General features: G+C 41.4%; 1 protein-coding gene across 1 annotated transcript in view; it reads left to right on the top strand.

Moving 5' to 3' along the window:
• Positions 1–2,803: 2,803 nt before the first annotated feature.
• TOX (thymocyte selection associated high mobility group box) overlaps positions 2,804–22,132 on the top strand; it is a 222,022-nt gene continuing 202,693 nt past the window's right edge. The window contains exon 1 of the mRNA XM_075706030.1: positions 2,804–2,905. Within this exon, the coding sequence (XP_075562145.1) occupies positions 2,804–2,905 (102 nt within the window). The remainder of the gene's footprint in view (positions 2,906–22,132) is intronic.

Genomic DNA, 22,132 nt, shown 5'->3' with positions numbered 1-22,132 from the left:
TCCACATATCAGCCATTTGCAGCAGTGATGTATCTGTCAAGCGTCAAGTACATTTCTTGCAAAGGAAAGTCTTTTTTAGGATTTTTTAACTTTCAAAATGTCTAATCCCAAACATGCAAAATAATGAGTCAGATGCCAAAAAAATCATGAGATTTCTTTAAAAAATATGTTAATGTCTTTTCCTTTGCTTTCCGGAGCTTTTTCTGGGTCATGTTTTCAAGCTTTTCTCCAAGGCCATAAGAGTTTCAAACACTATTAAAAAGAAAGCAACTGAGATCCTTTTGTAATTGCATGTTTAAGGAAAACATTTATTGCCATCAGACTTAAATTGTGTTGAAGTGACAACCAAGAATCTTCATTTTTGATCACATAATCCTGAAAAAGGAATATTGCTTCAAACCCGGTTTCTCTAGAGTTTTGTTTACATTACTTCTGTATTTTTTCCAGATAATTAAGCTTTACCGAAAGCAGGTTGTTAGACATGGAGAAAAGTAATGACTTAACACTATCTTGAAGAACTCTACACTAGCGAAATATCTGAGGTACAGATTACAGAGCCTCACATAAACAGTGATTCCTTCACCTGAAATTTGTGATTTGCTCCCCCTTAATACTGATGTATTACTGATTATTAATACTGAGTCCGCTTGAAATCTTTAGTCTGGATTTATTTTTTTTCAGTGACGAGAAGACAGTTTTGTGTGACAATGTGCCTTACTAATCTTCTTAGAAGTTCTTCAGATTCCAACTGTTTTGTGACAGAAATGTTCATGAGTATTTGACAAATGTAACCATTCCTGTTAATTGCCATCATCTCAGCTTATTTGTGTGGCACTCGCTAATTTGTTTTTATTTAAAGAGGGAAAGGCATTCCTTTCTTTTCATAATACAATTCCTCTGTAGGGCATTATCTAAGCTCGGTATAGTGTCCTTCCTGTATCCTTTCTCTTCCATCCTTTCTGTCCTGATTAAAACTACCAGAGACTCAGCAGGAAACCCAGTGGGATTGCTCACGGTGTCTTGAAGTCACCCTTTCTTTCATTGTTTTTGCCTGTTAAACCTTGTTTTGCTCGTCAATCCCTCTCCCGCATCCCACTGGATTCACAACTTTCCTTTGTCAGCACCCTTGTTTGTAGCTAATTGTGCTGCTCTTCATTTTCCCTACCCCATTCTCTTCCCCTTCCTTCCTCCCCTCTCAGTTTGCCCATCTCCTCGGGTTTCCCTCCTCCATCCCGCCGTGAGGAAGGCTGTGCCTGGTGTCCCGTCAGTACCGCCCGCAGCACGGCCAGGCCCAAGCACCACGAGCTAACGGGGCTCATGAGGCATTTCACGGGTGGTTCTTTTTACTTTTTACTTGCTTCCTGGTTTCTGAGACGTGCACATGGATCACAGTTTATTTCTGCCACCACAAACTCTGGCCGATGGCTTCCACTCTGCTGGGACAGAAAACGAAGGGCTCGCCTAACCCGCCGGGCCCCGCTTGCAGCCCGACCCTGGTCAACCTCGCAGGACTGCCAGGGGGGCCGGGGCACGGGGCGCCTGACCCGGCCTTTCCAAAATGGTTGTGGAGACGGGCCGGGGGCCGTGGAGATGGGCCGGAGGCCGTGGAGATGGGCCGAGGGCCGTGGAGATGGGCCGGAGGCCGTGGAGATGGGCCGGGGGGGCCCTCACAGAGGCACCTCAAGGGACCTGCCCGCGGCCGCACCGGCAGCCTGTGGCCGACCCATCGCGGAGGCCAGGGCCCGGGCCGAAGCCCTCGCTCCCCTGCCGCCGCTGCCACCCTGCCCTCCCGCCTCCCTTCGCCCCCCGGGCCGGGCCGGGCCGAGGCCGCGGCCGCGGCGGCGGCAGGCCGCGGAGGGGATGCCATAGTAACCGGCGGGGGGCCGGGCGGCGCCGAGGGGCCGGGCGGGGAAGGCGGGTGGGAGAGGCGGGGACGGCGGCGGGATGGCGGGCGCGGCAGCGCCCTCTCTCCGCGACTCCCAGCCCCGGCGCCCGGCGGCCGCAAATGGCTCTTCCGTCGCCGGCCCCTTTGTGTGAAGCACATTCGGAGCAGCGGCGGAGCGCGCCCTGTCCCCTGCCGCCCCCCGCCGAGCCGAGCCGCGCCGAGCCGTGCCGTGCCGTGCCGAGGCGAGAGCGCCGGGCGGTGCGGGGCGGCCATTCCAGCGCGGGCGGGCTGCCTCGCTGCTCCCCCCGGGGGTGCGCGGGGGCCCCGGCTGCCGCCCCCCCCCCCCCCCCCCCCCGGCCCCGCTCCTCACGGTGGAGGGCAACCAAAAACACACCGCCACCAAACCCAACCAAATAAACAACAACAACAATAATAATAGTAATAAAAAAGAAGAACGGGGAAAGAACGGAGGGAGCGAGCGAGAGGGAGGGAGGGAGGGAGAAGCGAACCAACTCCGAGGCTCCCATAAAGAGAGGCACACACGGAGCTAGCGCCCCGGTGCCGATGCGTGGGGGAAACAATAAGTACTCGAAGTTACCTGCCCTGCCGTAGAAGAAGGAGGGTTTGTTGATTCTCTCGCAGACATCTGCAGACCGGTGCTTTTTTGGAAGAGATTTTTTTTTTTTTTTTTCCCTCTCCTCTCTCTCTCTTTACAAACCACAAACGGATGTGAGGCAGGGAAGGTGTTTCTTTGACTACTGAAGTCAGGCACCTCTTTTTTATTCTTCTCAGTCTTGTTGTGTGTGTGTGTCCCCCCCCCACTCACACACCCCCCCCCCACACACACTCACACCCCCCCCCTTTTTGCACCAACATTAACGACAAAAAGAAAAGGAGTTTGCTTGATGTTTTAGTGAAATGGACGTAAGATTTTATTCGCCACCTCCTCAGCCTGCAGCCGCTCCTGATACGCCTTGTTTGGGACCTTCCCCCTGCCTGGACCCCTACTACTGCAACAAGGTGACTCGTGTTTTGTGTCGTCCGAGGTGTTTTATCTGTGCTGTCGATTGTGCTGTTGTCGCGGCGCGTTGCATGAGCGGGCGCTGCGCTTTGGCGAGCCCCGCACCAAGTTCAGCGGCTGGGCAGAGGGCAGCGGCACTTGCCGGGATTTGGGGTTTGGGGAGCGCAGTGCCGCCCGCCGCGGCGAGGTGCCGCCGGGACACACACCGGCTCCCCTTGCAGGCACCCCAAATTAAAACCCCGGAGTAGTTTGGGGGCGGGCGGCTGGAGCGGGGGGGTGGGTGGGGGAGGCATTTTCCATAACATCTTCCCTGTCGGAGAAACAGCGTGGACAAGGATGTTGATGCGGAGGACTTGAATTTCTAGGGCTGCTGTTAATGAGAAAGATCGCGCCCGCCACAAACCGGCAGAAACTCTCTGCCCCGCCGCGTACCCTGCAGTTCATGTGTCAAAGCGGTACTTGGCCGAGCCGGGAGCATGTTTGTGTGTGCGTGTGCATGGGTATATGACATGTCCGTATATATATATACACACACCCCTCTCTCTCTATATGCACAATAAGGATGTCTGAGGGTGACAAGTCGGTTCGGAACAGGGGCTCGACTTTGTCCCGGCTGTGCGACTGCCTTTACCAGTTTCTCTGTAACTTGATTAAACCGCTGCAAATAGGGTCGGTGCCGGAGGAGAGCTAAGTTTGAGGTCCCCGAGCCCTGGGGAAGGAGGAACTGCAGGGGGAGGCTCGCGCTAGCCCAAATCATGGGTTTGGTTACGAGAGTTTGGTGCTGCGATCCCGGAGCACTTTGCGTGACTTTTGCTGCCGAGCAAGGGGGCTGGGGTTCCTGCATTGTTGCTGCCTCTGTGGCCCGAGCCAGCTGGTGCTTCATGCGTGAGCTGCACTTTCTCTCCTGTTACGGAATGGCCTTTGCACATGAATAAAACGCTGGCCGCAGGAAATAATCAGGAAGTGCGAGCTACCCACAGCACTTCTTGCGCACAGCCCCGCCGGGGGGAAGCCAAGCTGCGAGCGAGCGCTTCCCCAAAGATGTGTTCAAACCTGTGCGCTGGGGCGGTTGTTTAGAAACCTGCCGTGGAAGCCGGCGGCGGGCTGCCGCAGATGGGGTGTTTTTGGGGGTTTTTTTTTGTTTGTTTGCTTTTTTTCCCGCAGCGTCAACTCCGCCGTGCGCGGCGGCGGGGCGCGGCGGAGGGGCGCCCCGCGTGGGGCCGGCCGCCCCGGCCCGCCTGGTTGCGCGCTCGGCTATTGTGGCGACGGTCTCGCGTGCCAGCGAGATGCTCGGAGCCGTCTCCGTTCATTGCGGGCAGCTGCCTCCGTGCAGGGGGAAGCGGGGAAACTGCGCGTCTGCGTGCGCCAGCGCGGAGGCTGCGGCGCCGGGGTGAAGCCCTCTCAGTTTTCCGGGAAGATTTCCCACATGGTCTCATCTACCAATCACAACAGAAAGGACCAAATTCATCCTGGCTGCGTTTCACGTATGCTCAGTGGAGTTCTGGCAGTCAGGGCTAAATCTGGCCCCTTTGTGGTGGGTGCCTAAGGACACTGCCAGAGAGACCCCAGAGGTACGACTGTCAGCGGTGCCTTGAGTAACCGTGCTTTCCCGCAGCTGGCCAACCTGCCCTATAGGTCGGAAGTTTGTGCCAGGAGTCAACTTTGTTCAGCAGGAAGAGTCCTGATGCGTAGGAGCCTGGATGTGCGCGTTAATTTTTTTCTAAGTGCTCCGAGTAATCACGAGGCTGCCGCTACCTTTGGCTTGCCGGTTTTTTCTCTCTATTGTCTGTTTTTGTAAATTGTAACCCTAAAGTGTTGCCAAGTGAGAGGCTTGGGCTAATGTTAGTGCCATAAGCACCAAAGTATCTGAAGACCCGTTTGGCAATGAGACTGGACAAACGTTATTAAACCTATCAGTGATTTAAAGCTTCAAAAAGAAGGTAATGACTTGAATACACATTTCACTCATCATTCTTGAGATAGTGGACCAGATTTAATTTAAAAGTTAAATGCTTTGGAAAATCAGGAATCACTTTAATATATTAAATCATTTTCCACTTAAGTTCCTTAAATCATTTTTGGTGGGTTGCACTGCAAATCGACTAAATTAATTTAGAAAGTCGTTTTCAGAATTTCTTTACTAGCTGGTTAAAGCTTCTTTTAAGTCATGCCATGTATGAGGGAGCAAACTGTTCTTTTTAAATGCAAATGAGACACTTATTCTGTAGACAAGTTGCAACTCTTCTGTTTCACTTTGCCTGAGCTGATAATGTGCCTAAAAGTGCACAGTCATAAGACATGTGTTTTATGCTTGGAAAAGACTTACCAGGAATGTTTCAATATAAGATACCAAGTATAGGACTAATGTCTTTTTCAGATGTCTTTGCCACTGACCGTTGATTACATTACATGGACAGAGTAGGTTTGCCAGGCCCCTTGGAGGCGTACATTTACGGAACATTTCATTTTTCACCCCCTTCGCTCTCTCCCTTCGCCCAGCATGATTAACATTGCTGTGAAAACTTATCTGACTTGTTCTAAACATGTCGTCATGTTACAGTATTGCTCTGTCACTCATTCTCGTGCTGTGTGTATTTAGGGAGTTTGAAGGGCAGGAGGCCTGCGGAATTTTTCAGTAAGTTTGGTTGAGTGTTTGCTCTTGATCTCTCCCAGGAACGGAGATGATGGCTGGAGTGTGATGGATCTGTGTTCTGGGTTGGAATGGCGGTCTTGATTAGGCCTTTACCTGCAGAACTCATTCAGAAGTGGATCTTGTTTCTTGTAAAGTTAGTTAAAACTTGCTTTGGGCACTTACGAGTGGATTTGGCCCTTGTTTTCATACCTGGGTTTTGTTTTGGTTTGGTTTACTTTTTTGACAAATATGGAAGCCTTTGGTTCTTTACATTTTAAGTCTGCTTGAGCTGCTGGTAATTTAGGATGTATTCCACAAATACTTACACTTTTAAGTTTTCTAATTGTTCTGTTAGCACTAGTTTTTTTTCCTGATCAGATGATTGTTTGTAGCGTATGAGTGAGTTCCCAAGCACATGCACGGGAGGTATTGACAGTGCATTTTTCTGTAGCCAAAGGAAAATGCAATAATGTAGATTCAAACAGTCGCCTCTTATCTTACAATTTTCAGTTGGCAGGCTTTGTTTCAGAAGACTGCTTAGATCTTTATTTTATAAACCTAAAATAGCTTTCTAAGCATCTTAGTCTAATATTTCTCTATCTGCTGTGAAAGCTCATTATACTCTGCATATATTGTTATGCAGGCTTTTCCTCGTTTCTCTCGCATTACCCATGGAGAGAGAAAAGTGAAAGAACAATGCAAACAATGCTGGTTATGACAACTGTGTGAGGTATCTCTTATACAAACAGACGGAATGGACGGTATGCTGTGGTATATAGGTCAGCCTTTGAAATAACATAGTGGAGCTCTTACGTTGGACAGACAGATTTAGAGTTGGGGTTGTACTGTTCGCCTCTTGAAACTTGAAGCATAATTGCATTTCGGACATTTACAGGCTAATATGAATAGTCTGTTCGGTTGAAGTTTATTTTAAGAAACATCATGTTCCTTAATTGAATGCTACAAAAGAAGTAACTTTGATAATCTGAGCATCCTAATTTGATAGAAGAATATGGTCAGGGATTTTAAGCTGCTTGAAGAAGTCGGATGATAAGTTTAGATGTTTATGTAGAGAACAATAAGTAAGATCCTTGTGGCTTTCCGTATTGAAGTGTCACCTCCAAAGACCACTTCGATCAGTACTGTAAGAAGGATTGCTATATTTTCATACTTGCAACTTTACAGTGTTTTCAGATAGCTGCTCGCATAAAGTGCAGTTATATAATTATAGTTTGACACAGCTAATGACAGGGATGCTGACCCCTGCCAACAGTAGGGAGAAAATAATGGTCTTTACTGCTCCCAATGGTTAGCCTTACAGAATTATGCACTAGATTCTTCTGTGATTTGCTACCTGGTTCAAAAATACAGGAGCCTACAACTCATCTGTCTTGTGTTCACTGGTAGTTGTCAGTGCAGTGGAAAAATACAGCCAGATAGCAGAGGTAGGATGATAGACTAGTTGTTTTTAAAAAGAGGAATACAGAGGGAAAAAAGAGAGAGAGAAGCAAAACCCTTCAAAATGAAAACAGCAGCGTGACATTGGGTAGAAGTGGATAAGGAGATATAATACAGTGCTTTGTAAGCAGGTAACAATCCCACTTGTAATCAGAATTCCACGGAGCAAAAGTGCATATATTTATATACAGTGTTTAAAATAATTTATTGTGTAAGCTTAACCCCACCATAGAAACTACTCTAAGTAAAACGTTCCATGGCTGTTTACAAAGTGTACATTATTTCCAGTGGCTTGCTTCTATCCACTCTCTATCTGAAACTCAGAAAGAGAATTATGGAAGGCCAGGGCTGTGAAGCTCTGAAGCTGAAATGCTGTGTTAGTGTTTTGGCAGAATTCTAGATTATGCTCATTTAATAGATCACCATTTGTTTATTCTGGGCATATTTTTCTTTCTTTAGACAACTACCTTGTCCCCTACTGAATTAGAATCATACTTGAAATTTGTTGATGCCTCTTAAAGAAAAGGTTAAATGGTTACATTAGTGTTGGCTGTTGATTTTTAAGTGTTAAGTGATTTAGTTAGTTTCAAGAAATACCATACAGGAAGAAGGGAAATAGACTTTTTTCCCTAGGTTCCTAGACCTTAGAATGTAGTCTCAGAGTTACAGGCAAGCCTCAAGTGTGCCGCCTTGAATTCCAGTGTTTCAGAAAACAAGTGGTCCCAATTTTAGTGGAATACAGAAAATGATTTATATATATGCTTTTGAGAAATCTTTCTCAGAGATGTTTTATAAACCAAAGCATTCACAGTCATTCTTTTTTTTTTTTTTTTATTTCTGCCAAACGTCAGTACCTTGAGAGAAATGGTGTTTTATTCTCTTACCGGAGTGATGTGTTTCATTTCTAGGGCATTACCCTCAACCAGCCTATCATGAGGTCTTCCGAAAAAAATGAAAACTATAAACTATTAAGAATGCTGAATTAGCTAAACACTACAGTGCATGCAGTACCTTTGGTGTTTACATTAAGCCAAAGAGCAACTGGAGCTGCATTTAGGGACTTGAGGAGCTGATCTGTGGAGGACTGGGCAGTCCCAACTCCCGTTGAATTTGGTGCATGTTGGGGACGATCACACTTTACCAGGAAGAACTGAACACCCTCCTGTCCTGAGATTCCCATCTTAGCAGGACTTTCTTGTCTTGCCAACACTGTGCAGAAGCATTGGAAAACAGACTATGTTTAAAACATGATTTTATATTAAGCAGAGAAATGTCCTAATCACGTGAGGATTTAGATCCAAATTCTTGGATATTTAAATCCTGTATTGATGGCAGATACAGCAAAGCTTAGACGGTGGAAGTAAAAAGCTTCCTTTGACTGCTCTCAGCACGGCTCAAGAGTGACCTGAAAGCTCTACTTCTTGTGGTGAGAAGGTAGTCCCTGGATCAATGCAGGCCTTGGCTTCTGGAACTGACAGCGGTGGCAATTAGTGGCAGCTTTTTTTATCTTTTTGAAGTGGACACATGCTCTGTAGATGTCTAGCATGGGCTTCATACACTGAAATACTTATTTTAAATATAGCCTAACCAAATTTAAATGTTTTGTTGCAGTTGGACTAGGTGATCATTGTAGGTCCCTTCCAACTGAAATAGTCTAGTCTATTCTATTCTATTCTATTCTATTCTATTCTATTCTATTCTATTCTATTCTATTCTATTCTGTTCTGTTCTGTTCTGTTCTGTTCTATTCTATTCTATTCTATTCTATTCTATTCTATTCCTTTAGTTACGCAGCTAGGTACCATTTTTCTGCCCAAGGAGTGATTTCTCATTAAAAATGTCGAGTTATAAACTGCTCCAAAACATGGTTTACAGCGGAAATGCCAAATGACTGTTAATTATAGCAGCACTTCCAAAATACTTTCAGACATGGAATTCACATCAACCTGAATGAGATTTTCTTGGTCATAACATTTTCCCCTACAACATTCTGTTGGAAAATAGCAACATTGTGTTATTCTATGGTTAGGCACAGATTACGTAGTGTTAGCAGCAGCAACAAGCATCGCCCTTCCACAGCAGTAAGTGCACAGAAGAAAATCTCACCTCCTCTTCCCTTGGAATATCTGCATTTTATGTTCATTGGTTGTGATCAGTTTTAGGTTAGTAAGTCAGGGCATCAAATAAAATGTTCAGCTCTTGACTTAGATCTTCAAAGTTAAAATCATTTTTCAGCAGAGATCTTAGTGCAACTGACATTTGTAATGTCTGTGGTTTTCTTTGCTTCTTATGTTTGCAGTAAGTAGTTTATTTTTAGCATTTGAATTTCATATGGCTCTACTAATATTTATATTTTATCTTTCAATTGCACATATGCTAACACTGTTTCTGAACTGTTCATTTAGTATTTTTCGCTTGATTTGCTGTAGACCCTCGTAGTATGGTTTCCTCCCAAGAAACACGCTGCTTTCTAAGTTGCAAAACATACTTGAGTTACATGAGCATCTGACAAATCCAGGTTAGTGGAAATGTCGGAATGTTTTAGCATTCACATTCTTGACTGTTAAACCACTCTCTACCAATCAAAAGTGGCACAAGTGGCTTTTTTTTCAAAGGTACTGCTGGCTAAGCATGGATATTGAGCTGCTGTGGTAGTATTTTTGTCTCCTGCTATTGTTGATGATGATTATATGGTCTTAAAGGTTAAATGGAAGTTACTGTAGCTGGTATGTATTTTTGTTATATTAAGGATATATTCAGTGAATTCCAGTTACTTATGCTGTATGCAAGAAGAAATCATAACTCTGAAATCAGACACAGATAACCTGTACTTAGGGAAATGGGTCAGTAAGGGAAGTATGAAGTCTGCAATGTGAAGCAAAAGATTTATCCAGACAGTTCCTGCCAGAAGAGTGAGAAGGTTATGTATACATATAAATTCCTATTGTATCAATGCTACTCTATACATATATACAAATGTATGTTTCTGCTTCATTATATATTGCTCACTTTGAAGAAGTGAACTTCCTCTGAGAAGTCATCATTTCTACCCTATATTATAAGTAGCTGGCTTCGAAGCCACATTCTGGTTGCAGTTGCCAAAAGTGCGCAGGTTTGTGTTCATGAATAAGAGAAAACATTTGTTTCTTATACAATCATTGTGTTTGCATCAACCTGAAATAACAATAAATAGTAAAAGGAAAAATAGTAGTGAGAAGGGATGATAAGCTTTTGAAAAAGTATAATTTATCATTTGGCAGACACAGTTGTGAACATTAGTCATAGAAACCTTCAGATAGTAGAGGCTTAATATCAAAGCTAATGATTTATTTTATGTTAATGACTTTCTGCTAGGGCATAAAAGACTGCTCATAATGGACTCTCAGTGCTGTGTTCAGTTGTGAAGGCTAATGGGATAATCTTAGCCAAAATTAAGCTTTTTGAAGTAAATCATGGTGTTATTTTTTCAAGTTAACTCTTGAAAATGTATTGGCAAACTGACTTTTTTAAGAACTGCTTGTAATCTTTATAGGAAAATATAAGGCAAGGTTTTTTTTCTTCCTTAGCAGTTTTCGTAATTGTGTTGGAAATGTCTATTTATGTTTTTTTTACAGTGCTGAAGAATAATATTGATGATGTGGAAGTCATTCACTTCAGTGGTTTTATCATAGTGCAGTTTGTTTTTGTGAGGCACAGTTGTTTTTGTAGGTTGAACAAAGGAAAAGAAGACTTATTTTTTTTTAGGGACCTAGCCAGTAATTTGCTAAATGGTAGTAAAACTCTTAGTTTTGCATTGAGAAGTTTTTAAAATCATGTTTACAATTAGTTATAGCCAACATTATATTTCAATAAGAGATAATTTGCCTACTAAAGTTCACATAATGTGCTAATCATGTCTAGTGGTTAATAAAGGCCTCCTATCTCACTCCCCTGATGGCTATAAAAGGCTATTATGTTCATGGCAGCAGTTCAGGTACAGCTGCTGTGTGTTAATAATGCATCATTGTCCCACTAATAAACACAGCAAAGGTCAGCAACCCTGAGCACCTAAAACACCTATTCTCTTTCCAAAATATTTATTAACACCTTAATGGCATATCTATTCATTTTGGTTAGGATTATATCAGTTAATGACCTTCATGGAATCCCATGTCTTCAGGTTTTGCAACCTACATGCTGTTGTGGGCTGTTGCACTCATCTTGCCTCCTAAACGTTTCTTTTTCATCGCAACTATGTGTTGTTTCTTTAATTTAAGATTAGCATTCTGTGGTCACTTTATGATTAACTTACTTCTTGCTTTGGCAATTTTCATTTTTTTTCCTCAGCTAATTTAAGATTATATTTAGAGGCTGAACTTTCATTAGTTAAGACACTTTATAGAAATTGTAACTATGTGCTAAGAAACTACGGGATTGTGTAAAATGCATTCAGACATGCACACATGCACACAGAGAGATGTGTGTATACATGTGTGTATATATGAACAGCACTTCCTCTAGGTTCCATATGTAATTTTATACTAGTGACACGTTTTCCTTTTTAGCATAGATTGCTGTATTCATAAAGGTTTTTTTAAAATGCATTTTCTACAGACAAAGAACATACTCACATGGGATTTCCATTTTGCCAGGGAAACATGCAAATCAATAGGCCAGCACTTATCTGCATTAAAATTAGGTATACTGTAATTTATGGGTGCAGTGATATTGTATTTGTCTTGCATAGCCTCAGATATTCTTTAAGGTAGCCTGGCTATGTGTCCTTAGAGAAAAGCAAAAGTGTTAATTGAACAAAATCTCATTTTCTCATCTTGTAGTATTGCCTTTTGTTTTCTGTTACTCATTTTGAAAACCTGATCTTTTTTTGTGCTGTGTGATTTACAAACAAATGTTCAGAGGGCAGAAAAACACCACTACACTTCCATCAAGAGAAATGAAAAAGCTTAACTAGCTGATGGGTTTCTATTTGGTGTAGCACATAGCTTCAATGACACATTTGTCATGCTTTAAATATATAATACATACAATAAAATATGTACAGACACAGTTGTGATATATGTAGTGTCTGGCTCCATTGCTATTGTTTGTAGTCTCTACGGTTGTCATACGTTGTTCTTTGCACATCATACCCTTACAGCAGAATTTGACACAATTTCTAGCTTTCAGTCCTGCACCATTTTCATTGCACAATATACACGAGTTTGACAGGGTGTGTTGAGGACAACTCTGGCAAGCAATTGATATTTTGAAGTGGCAAGCGTTTCAGCAGCTGCCTGCTTGTGAAAAAGGAATGATAAGATATACTGTATTGTTAGTTTCAGGCAAAGCATTAAGGTTTAAGCTCTGTAAAAATGTACACATTATTCGTCAGTGGTGAAGCAAGCCTTTTATGTTTTTTAGAGCTTAGCTCTCTGGCTGATGTGAACTAGAATGACATTGGTTTAATGGTCAGTAAATGAATAGGAGTACTTTGAATTTGAACCGCTGCCAATTTTGCACCAACAAAGAGACTGACAAAAGAAAGATTTTATGTGAAAGCAAAGCACAAGCAATGTTTGGGGAGGTGGGGAGAGGGGTAGAGGAACCCAACAGAAATATTCTCCAACGCAGCCTTGTAATGATACTAAAATTGTTAAAACACATCCATTTTACATGGCTCATCGGCTACAAACCTAAGCTGTTTCATCTAATGTTCTTTAAAACCTGTTGTATACACATAGTCTTTTAGAATATATTCATATGGAATTTACAGTGTGTTTTTCTAAATACCACACTGTGCCCCGAAGGCCTGTTGGCAGAACATCAGAGTTGTCCACTGCTGGAGTTCCCAAGTCTCTCGCTATCTGGTAGTGGGAAATTGTAGTTTAATCAGTTATGGCACTTTCAGTGTGTAACATTCATTAGTAAGGCAATTTGTCATGACTGTTAATAGTCAGGATGCATCTGCTCTCTCTTCAGTTACGGAGCGTGATAAGCAAGAGGGCAAATATTTCAATATCTAATAATATTAACATGTTTGAAAACTGTAGTTCAAGGTTAGTGCTCAAAACACAAACAGCAGATTAATAACGACCTATTTATTTTTACTGGTTTTACCTTTACAGATTTGATTTTAAAGTACCCTAACACTCTTATGAGTTGTACATTATTTAACTAGGTATTAGAAACTAAATGTTAGCATCTTCAGTGTTTATCAAAGACTTTTCCTCCATTGTCATAAATTCAAAGTTCAGGTATTTTCAGAGAGTTGCAAATACTTAAAATTGAGCCACATAGTTTTCCAGTCTATCAGTAATAAATTGTTCACAGTATCATTTTTGGCAGTAGCAGACCTTTTACAGTATTAGTTTTGTGGTTGGGCAGCTTATAATGTTATAAAAGATACTCAGGGACTACCAAATAGACAACATGCAATTAGAAAAATGTTCTCTTCTAGCTAAAAACTGGCTTGTAATCATTGCTCATTGTTCTACACATGAAAGGTTAAATTGTTTCCTACAGCCAAGAAAGGTTAGAGGGTTTTTTCACATATATCTGATAACACTCATGTATTACATAATATGATAGCTTCACACACAATAGCTTTGTGACACATTTTAATTTTTAATGAAAAGCCCCCCAAATTTTAACATAATGATTTCTTTAGAAACGGAGCCCAATCTTGGTAAAATCCGTTCTTGCTAGTAACAAAAGCTGTTACTGTTTAAGTTCCTGTTCAGCAGTTAGTTGGTACGCTTCACTGGATGTTGTCAAAAAGGCTTTTCTCTTGATTGACAACCCCGTAGGAATGTGAATGGAGATTTTAATTGCATATCATGTGTCCATATCAGAGTGAGTGGATTCACTGACTCTGCTTAGCTCCATATCTCTACAAGTCAGCCATGCCAAAACACTTCTTTTTTTTTAATAAGCAATTGATATATTTTCCAAAGAGAGAGAAAAAGGGCATGCAAGTGAATAACGGACTGTAAAGCAAAAGATTCCTATGAAATTCAGAAGAAAAATGTGCGCAGTAAGTTTTCAGAATGTTTTAACACAATTAAGAGGAATTTTGATGATGTAAATTTCAATTCTAAGTTGGCCAAAGACTGCTAGAATACATTTTTCTTCTGCATTTGCTAGCAGAAGCGTGTTTATCATTTTACTTTTTTTTTCCAAGAGTACTTTGAACAAAATCAGTCAAAAAAAAAAAAAAAGAGTGGAAAAATTTACTGAGGCAGGCTGCCCTTGTGTCTTGCACCTTTATAGAAGACATGGGGAAATGGTGGGGGTTTCTTCATATGTGTGGGAGATAGTGGGTTTTCTTGTTCATACTGGATTTCATCAACGCTCTTTGGCCAAGACTGTTACTTTAGGGGGAGATTCACCTAGGTAAGGACTGGCAGAGATCTCAGTTTTGTGTCTGGCAATAAAACTAGAGTTTTGATATCAACTGTAATGCAACTTAAATATCTTTTTTTTTTTTTTCTTAAGAAAGTAAATGATACATCACTGCAAAATGACACTGATAAATAGACCTCAACATTTTCCGTAGCCAAGAAACATTGCAGGTGAAAATGACAGAGCCAAAGATTCATTATTATGAATAGTAATTAGATTTTGATGTCTCAAATTAGATTCCGTGTTTCATTTTGCATCAGAAACCACAACATTGACTGTATTTTTTTAAAAGCTCATAAAGCGTCAGCAACTGAAAGCACAGCTACAACACCGTTGTGGGGAGCTTTTAGCTGAGTTAGTGTTTTGTGCCTGTACAGGGACACTGAAACCTAAAAGGGGATGACAGTTGCATTTTTCCTGGAGGACCCCTGGGAAGGAATTGTTACTTGGTCAAAAAGTTTCTTTCCTGGCTTGTCAGTGCTCTCAGATGAAAAGCAAATTGACTGCCTTTTGCCCTTTTGCCCTTTGTGTAGGGCCAACTTGCACTTTTAGGTTATATTTGTGTAATGTGGGAATGGAGGATGCCAACCAGTAGTTGCATCTTAAGGCTACAACAGCAAGGCACGTCACCTGGTCTGACAACATGCAGTTTAACATTGGCACCCGTATGGAGCCTACTAACTCCCATGTTGGACTAACGTGCATCTTGCCCAATTGTGTCTTGAATGTCAGTAAACCCCTAGGAGCGCTTAAAAAATATGAATACCTTAAGAAGAAACCCAACAAGACTTTGCTTTATCTCTGATGAAGCAAACCCCTTCTGACTTACTATATGACATCAATGGGTGGTTGGATCTATTAGGAATTGACAGTTCCAGGGAATTTCAGGATTTATGAGTAGAAAATAGAGGGAAATGGACAATGGCAAAGATAGTAATCTGAACATATGATTCCCTCTGTACAGTGCACGTTCAAGTCCTATGAGCAAATGCATCAGTAAGGAGCCGTAGCTTTCTGGACACCCAAAGGTGCTTGTGTTTAGATTTGTCTGGGCTCACACTTGTGCAAATTTCAGAACTTTGGCACTTTCACTTCTGATTGATAAAGCTTTTTTTTTTTTTTTTTTTTTTTTTTGAGACAATTTCTAAAATTATTCCTGGCTTTGGGAGCTTTCCATCATGGCTACCAGGTCCACAAGGCTCCCAAAGCCAGGAAAAAATGTAGACTTTGGAAGTCAAAACCTACAAGAAATTAAGAATTTTTAAATGTTTTTTTAATTGTTGAGGAAAGAAAATATTTTGCTTGTGCAACATGGTAAAGCTTGTAACTAATTTTTTGATAAAAAGGAGAGTGGACCCTGAAGCTTAATTTTGGATTAACACCAGGGCCATTTTTGTAAATCACCACAGTAGCTCTTGTAATAATGTTGAGAAGATTACAACATTGATGTCATGAGGACTTGATTTGTTCAGTACTTTGCTAGGTTATGAAGTCAAACATTTTAAGGCTGGGAATGCCAGATTTTAGGATGTCTTGATTTTGCTCTTTAGTATGTTATCATTGGCAGGAATTGATGGAGTGAAACAGCAGATGTGGAGTAAGTGATCATGCCATTGCAACTTTATCATTAATGCAGTTACAAATGGCACCTGAGTTAGGCTTTCAGGCAGCCTTAAATCTGGCATTTTCCACATTCTGGCCTTTTGACTTTGTAACCCAAATAATATTCTTTCAAAAATATCTTTTTCTGTGTGTTACTGATTCATTGGGTTGTATCCATTACATTCATCTCTGTCATCTATCAGGAGTGTTTGAGTCTCTTCAACATTGCTGCACAGATTTTTCTGCTGCAGAGTTAGCTCTTGTTAGCAGCAGGGAGAGTTTTGTCATGGTGAGCGAGGGGAGGACCAAGTCTTGCTGTGGCTAGGAAAATCTTGGGCTCTCTTACCAATCTTTTCCTTCTGTGGATATTTTGACACAGGCTGTTATGAGACATGCTTACGTTCTAAACATTTGGGATCCAACATGAATATATTTGTGTTATTGTTTTGCCACGATGCCCACATTTTAGGCTGAGGAGCTCAAGCATAAGTTAAGGCTTTAGTAATTTCAACAGTTTACCTCTGAACAAAAGGCACTTTTCTATCTCAGTATATCCTCTTCTGCTGAGTTTGAAAGATGTGCTGCAAAGAATGGAGCTGGTTGAGTTTCCTTAAGGTTAAAAATACCACTTGAACTCCAAATACAGGTATTGTGACCAAAATTACAGTACTATGTACTATAGTTAAACCTGCAATTGTGAAATAAGAGAAACCCTTTTGTATGTATCTTTGTTGTCTTATATAGGTACTTTGCTTATAGAAATAATTAAAGTAGCATCTGTTAAATGTATGTTTATATTAAACTCTTTAAATTTGTATAAATTATTTTAGTTCTAGTAAAACCAGAGGATTTAGTATACAAATCCTTAGGGTTTGTCCTGTAATATTTGTCTTTGGAGCTAAAAGGGAGTTACAAGGGAGTCCATGTATATAATAATGAAAGCTCAGAGAAAAAATATTTTTGCAATGGAAAAATATATTATTCAGCTGAATCCATTGCCCTTTTAAGAGTGCTCTGATTCCAGAGGACTTTCTCAAACAGAACATTACACTGGAAATACTAAAGCAGCATTCTCTAACTCGGCTTTGGTTTTATTCACTCTTTTCAGAAATTCAAAATGTAAATGTTAATATTTACTGCAGAATAAAATAGGTAAAGTTCTGAATTTAGAAGTTTTTGGTTGGAGGAGAAGACTGAAGACTTTCTAGGAACAAGTTAATTACAACAGGCAGAGCCCTTAACCTGCTGCTTCCTACATGGTTGCCTGGGTTTCTAGTAATGTTGGAAGCTTCTTGCTTATATTAGAGCTGTAAGCATATTCTGAAGCAATGGGGCACAGTGATGTACCAGACCTGGAAGTTAATTTTCTGCCATTCACTCATCAGAATCTTCCCTTATTCTTACTCCTGAGCTTGCAATGGACCCGTATAAAGCTGAAAAATAACAGTATTGGAATACATATTTCCCTATTTATTAGGAGTTAAAAATAGAAGAGTATCATAATAATCAAATCTTGTTATCCGGGGTAAGGATGAAACATGCGGTGAAGGAACGTGGGCTTTCCATCCACTCTGGTCGCTGAGTCAAGCATGGGAGGGGACAGCAGGGAAAGGGGGCACCAAGTGTTCAAGGAACTTGTCTAAGGAAGAGAGCTGGGGCTGTGGTCTCTCAGCACTGGTTTGAGTGTGTGTTTCCATTTTACCATAATTGAACATTAGTTTCCTTTCTGACAGGAGACTCCTTTCTCCCTTTATGTTTCAAGTATTCTTCCCATACAGGTGCTGAGCTTTGAAAAGACAGATGAATTGCAACCTTACTCAGAGTACCTGTGGCCTGGTGATTAGGAATTTGTGCTAGAACAGAAGAAAACATGAAGATATCCTGTAGAAAATAGATTTTCTGACTGGTCTTGGCCAAAGCTGGCCACCATTTCCACCAGCATGGACACCTAAGTTATCTCCAAGGAAAAGCTGACCAGCTCACTAGGTGAGAAGGGACATCACTGGAGGGTCCTGAAGTCCCTTTACTGTCAGTGGAGAAGAAAGTGGGGTGGCAGGGCACGGAGTGTGCTCCAGGCAAACTAACATTCACCCTCAGTTCTTCAGGGTGATTCAGAAATCTCTGGTTCAAAGACCTAGTGTGACAACATGCCTGTTTTAAGGAAAACAGCCAAATTCAGATTTACTTGACAGCAGAGCTATTAGGATTAGGACTGATCAACTGAAGTAATACTGGATACTGGATGATGTTAAAAGTTCCATGAATGTGCATTTACAGAAGCCTTTATGGTGCATTATGTTGCTCTTTCTGTGGACTTGCATGACTCCAGGCAACATTTGTTGGCTCATGGAACAAACTCCCTGAGCTGCAGGGTCTTCTCTGAGAAGTGCTTTCTGTCTTCAGTCCATGAAATGTCATGTTAGCTATTCCATTGCTGCCTCCATCTGCTACTTTCCTCGCTCGTGTTCCGTAGAAGTCCTGACATCCTGCAACAGAGGTTGCCTCTTCAGCAGCTGATTTACCATCTCCTGCCAGGGAGTGTCTTTTAAGAAGGTAGAGTCCAAAAATACCAGGAAATCCTTTTGTGACCATTATGATGAGGTCACATAATAGAAACGGGGAAAAGTAGTCTCTCCAAAAATAGATCCTGGTGAGAGAAAGAGCAGTGTCCATCAACAGAGGGAGAGGCCCTTCAACACAAACTTAATTGTGGAGGAGGTGTAGAGAAACACTATGAGATGCTATGCTATCTTGCATCCCCCCACCCCCCCCACCCCCCCCCATCCCCCCACCCCCGATAAAATCACTCTTCTTCACACCACAATTTGTTATCTCTTAACTTGGATGAGAACTTTGTTCTTCCTCAACAGCAGGTCTTATTTCAGCCCTTATCTGGTGGTTCAATAACTTATGCCTGTAGCTCTTAAAAAGAAAAAAAAAAAAGAAGTCAACAAGTTTGGAGTAGAAGGAATGGACTGCTCAGTTATGTGAGTTCTTTTTCCTTTAGGGCCACTCCACAGTACTCTGTAAAGAGAATGTTACTATTTGGTTTTTGGGTTTATCCCTTCTTCTCTGCCTTTACAAAACAGTGCAGTTGACTGCATAGTTGAGAATCTGGCAAATTAATTCTTCTGCACAGAAATAGTTAAAAAATATTACCTTAAGATTATTAATCACACCAGTGTTGGAGTAATGAAAGGACTTGCTTATACCCACAAAAGCAGGGAAGAGAAAGGTCAGAATTAGAGCTGGAATTCCATGCTTAGTTTGAAATTTCTAGTTATGGCACCATATTTTGTATATCGGATTATTACTCTTTGGCAAGCTCTGCTGGGTCTAAACACTTTTGGGTGGGCTAAGGATGAAGTTTCAGTTTAACTCGGAATTTTCTTGCTTTGTGGTTTTGAACTTTAGATTATAATAACATTTCATGAACATCAATTTTTATGGTACAGTTCATTTGTAGAAGATGCTATTTTTACACAGTCCTAGTGCTAATGGAAGTCTGTTGCATTAGATTTTAAAAGGTGAACTTCATTATGTTTTTCCTGACAAAGAAATGTATCATCTAGGATACAGAACTGTGACAAGCTGTTTGTGAAATAATTCAACAAATCTTGTATTTTCTTACTGTTTTTTCCCTTCCCTATCCTAAAAAGGAATGCAGCCATGAGCAAAACTTTACCCTCTTGGTGCTTTAGTATATGGGCTGAGATACACTCCTGAATATCTTACTGCATTCTACATACACCGCTTGTGTAAGACTGCCAATGTCTGTCACCAGTCCTGCCTTAATACAGTCTCCTATTCTTAGTATCTTGTGTTTAGACTCAGTGCAGCACAAGTACAAAGCCGCTGTCTTTTTAGTGTTGAATTTTTAATATGTTTCAGCATTTGTAATGATTTCATTACAGTACTGAACAGAATTGGATTTTATTTTTTTGCAGATACCACTGTATTTGAAAAAAAGAACCATTATTTCCTCCCTTGAAAAAAGGGTGTACAGTACATTGCGTACTCTGTTCTGTATGTATCTATGTCTCCCAATTAGTTTGTATCACCTGTTATAAAACTCCTTTTCTTCCACCACTACTCTGAAATTGCCTTTCATACTCAGTGTAACCTATGAATTGGTCCTGTGAGTGAGTCATTCCAAGGTTGTTGTTCTTCCCTTATAACTACTTTTAATATAAAATACTGTGCTCTATGTTACGTCCATCTTGTTCAGATGGAACAGTGTCTGCTGAGATGGAAAAGCAGAATGCAATATCAGAATACATTTAAATGTAATAACGTCTCTAGAATCTTTCTTTTTATGGTACAGAAATAACAGCTTTCCTGCCCTTATCACTGCTTTGGCTTTTAGAGCCTTGTGGTACCAGAATATTTCAATCACAGGCTTGGCCTTGCAGCTCTTACCATAGGAAAAATACCACTGATGTCCAGAGGAGTTTTGCTTTCTTCAGGAACTGTGATTTGGCCTCAAGTCAGCTACATAACCCTATCTTAGGTACCCTTTTTCTTATGTAAAGATTTACATAAGCTTTATTGTTCTAGATATCCTGCACATTTCTTGTATTAACAAAATGATACACCTGGGGTTAATTTTCAGGTCTATTGCATTTTACACATACTGGCCCTAAAGAAACCTTACCAAGAACATTGCATTCATTTTCTATTGAGTCTTGTTTCTCCTATAAGTATGTGTGCATTCCAGGGTCCGTCAAACACAAAGATTTTAAAGTATTAAACCAGTATTAGCTATCACAGTTACAACATCACATTTTATTTGTCCGTCTTGCAGTTGCAAAACTGTGGCTGAGGTTCATATGAGTTGCACTTTCCTCAAAAAATAATTGGTTAGTTTTATTTTTCCCTGAGTAGTGGATCAATCCAAAGGGTATTTCATTAGCAAGACAGAGGCAGGGCAAGCTGTGAATACCCTGCCTCTCTGCAGTACTGCCTGCAAGATTCCCTGCAGGTCTTTTTCCCAGTTAGTAGGATAAATAGTGCTGGTAGTGGGAAGGGAACTTCAGTGGCTGAGGGAGACTGTCATGCCAGGAAACTTGTTTTTGTTGTAAAACAGTTGCATGGCTTTCCATCCACATTATCTCGCTCAGGGCTTTCAGAAACATGTGGCTCGTGAAGCCGTGAAGCTCTCACGGTGTGATTCAGGCTGCCGTGTACATGGGACATCTCCCATAGTTCCTTGAGGACCAACTGTTACTGCTAAAAAACATCGCCCTGTTTCCTTTAAACTGCCATTTCAAATTCAAAATTCTTGCATAAGTAGATAAATGTAACTAAAGAATCAGTGTATTTTCCTGGTACAAGGAGGTTGTCCACTGTTGCTTGAGCCGTTTCTTGACCCAGTTCTGTGTTACAGTTTTGTTGCTGTGATCTCCAACACGCTGTGTGTGTGGTTGAGTGCCATGGGACTGGGTGATGTGAATTTATGGCACGCTGGCTGTTGTACAGTAGCGTCCCATGCAGATACTTGCATGCCCACACAGGATGCCTTTGTGTAAAGATACTCTGCTTTGAAAGCAGATGGACGTTACTGCTTCCTGGTCCTTCAGAATAAGTCTTTGTCTTGATCAGTGAGCTGGTCTGCTTTGCCATGTGACTGTAGGAGGGCTACCAAGCAAAAAGAGGGCAGACATCACATTTTAGTTATGAATTTTAAATGGGTTTTAGCCAGTTCTGAAGCCATGCCCTAAAATTACACGGGGATTTTGCAAAATGGTGAATATACTTCAAATTGATTTAGGCGCTAATCTGTCTGTATATGCAAAACCCATGTGTACGTTTACCTTAGGCCTATTTGGGAAACAGCCTATAGATGCACTGTTAGTGCAGGTAATTCAAGAATGAAACATGTCCCGAAACTCACCAGTGGATGTGAATCCAGTGGCAAACAGTTCTACTTAAAAAGAGATTTAATATGATTTGGCATTGGCAGCCCTGGCTAACTGAAGTATGTAACAACCATTTAGTTTGCAGTAGTTTTAAGCCTGTCTTTAAAAGTGTTTCAGGAATAATTTTGAAGTAGAAATCTGAGAATATGAGATACACAGAAGGGAATGTTTCTGTCTGTCATGAAAAATCTGTATCTAGCTAGAGGCTGCAGTTATTGTGAAGAAGAATGATAGTA

This window comes from Pelecanus crispus, chromosome 2, assembly GCF_030463565.1.
Source record: "Pelecanus crispus isolate bPelCri1 chromosome 2, bPelCri1.pri, whole genome shotgun sequence".
In the NCBI taxonomy this organism is placed as follows: domain Eukaryota; kingdom Metazoa; phylum Chordata; class Aves; order Pelecaniformes; family Pelecanidae; genus Pelecanus; species Pelecanus crispus.
Note: the sequence above shows the minus strand (reverse complement) of the source record. Positions and strands in the feature narration are given on the sequence as shown.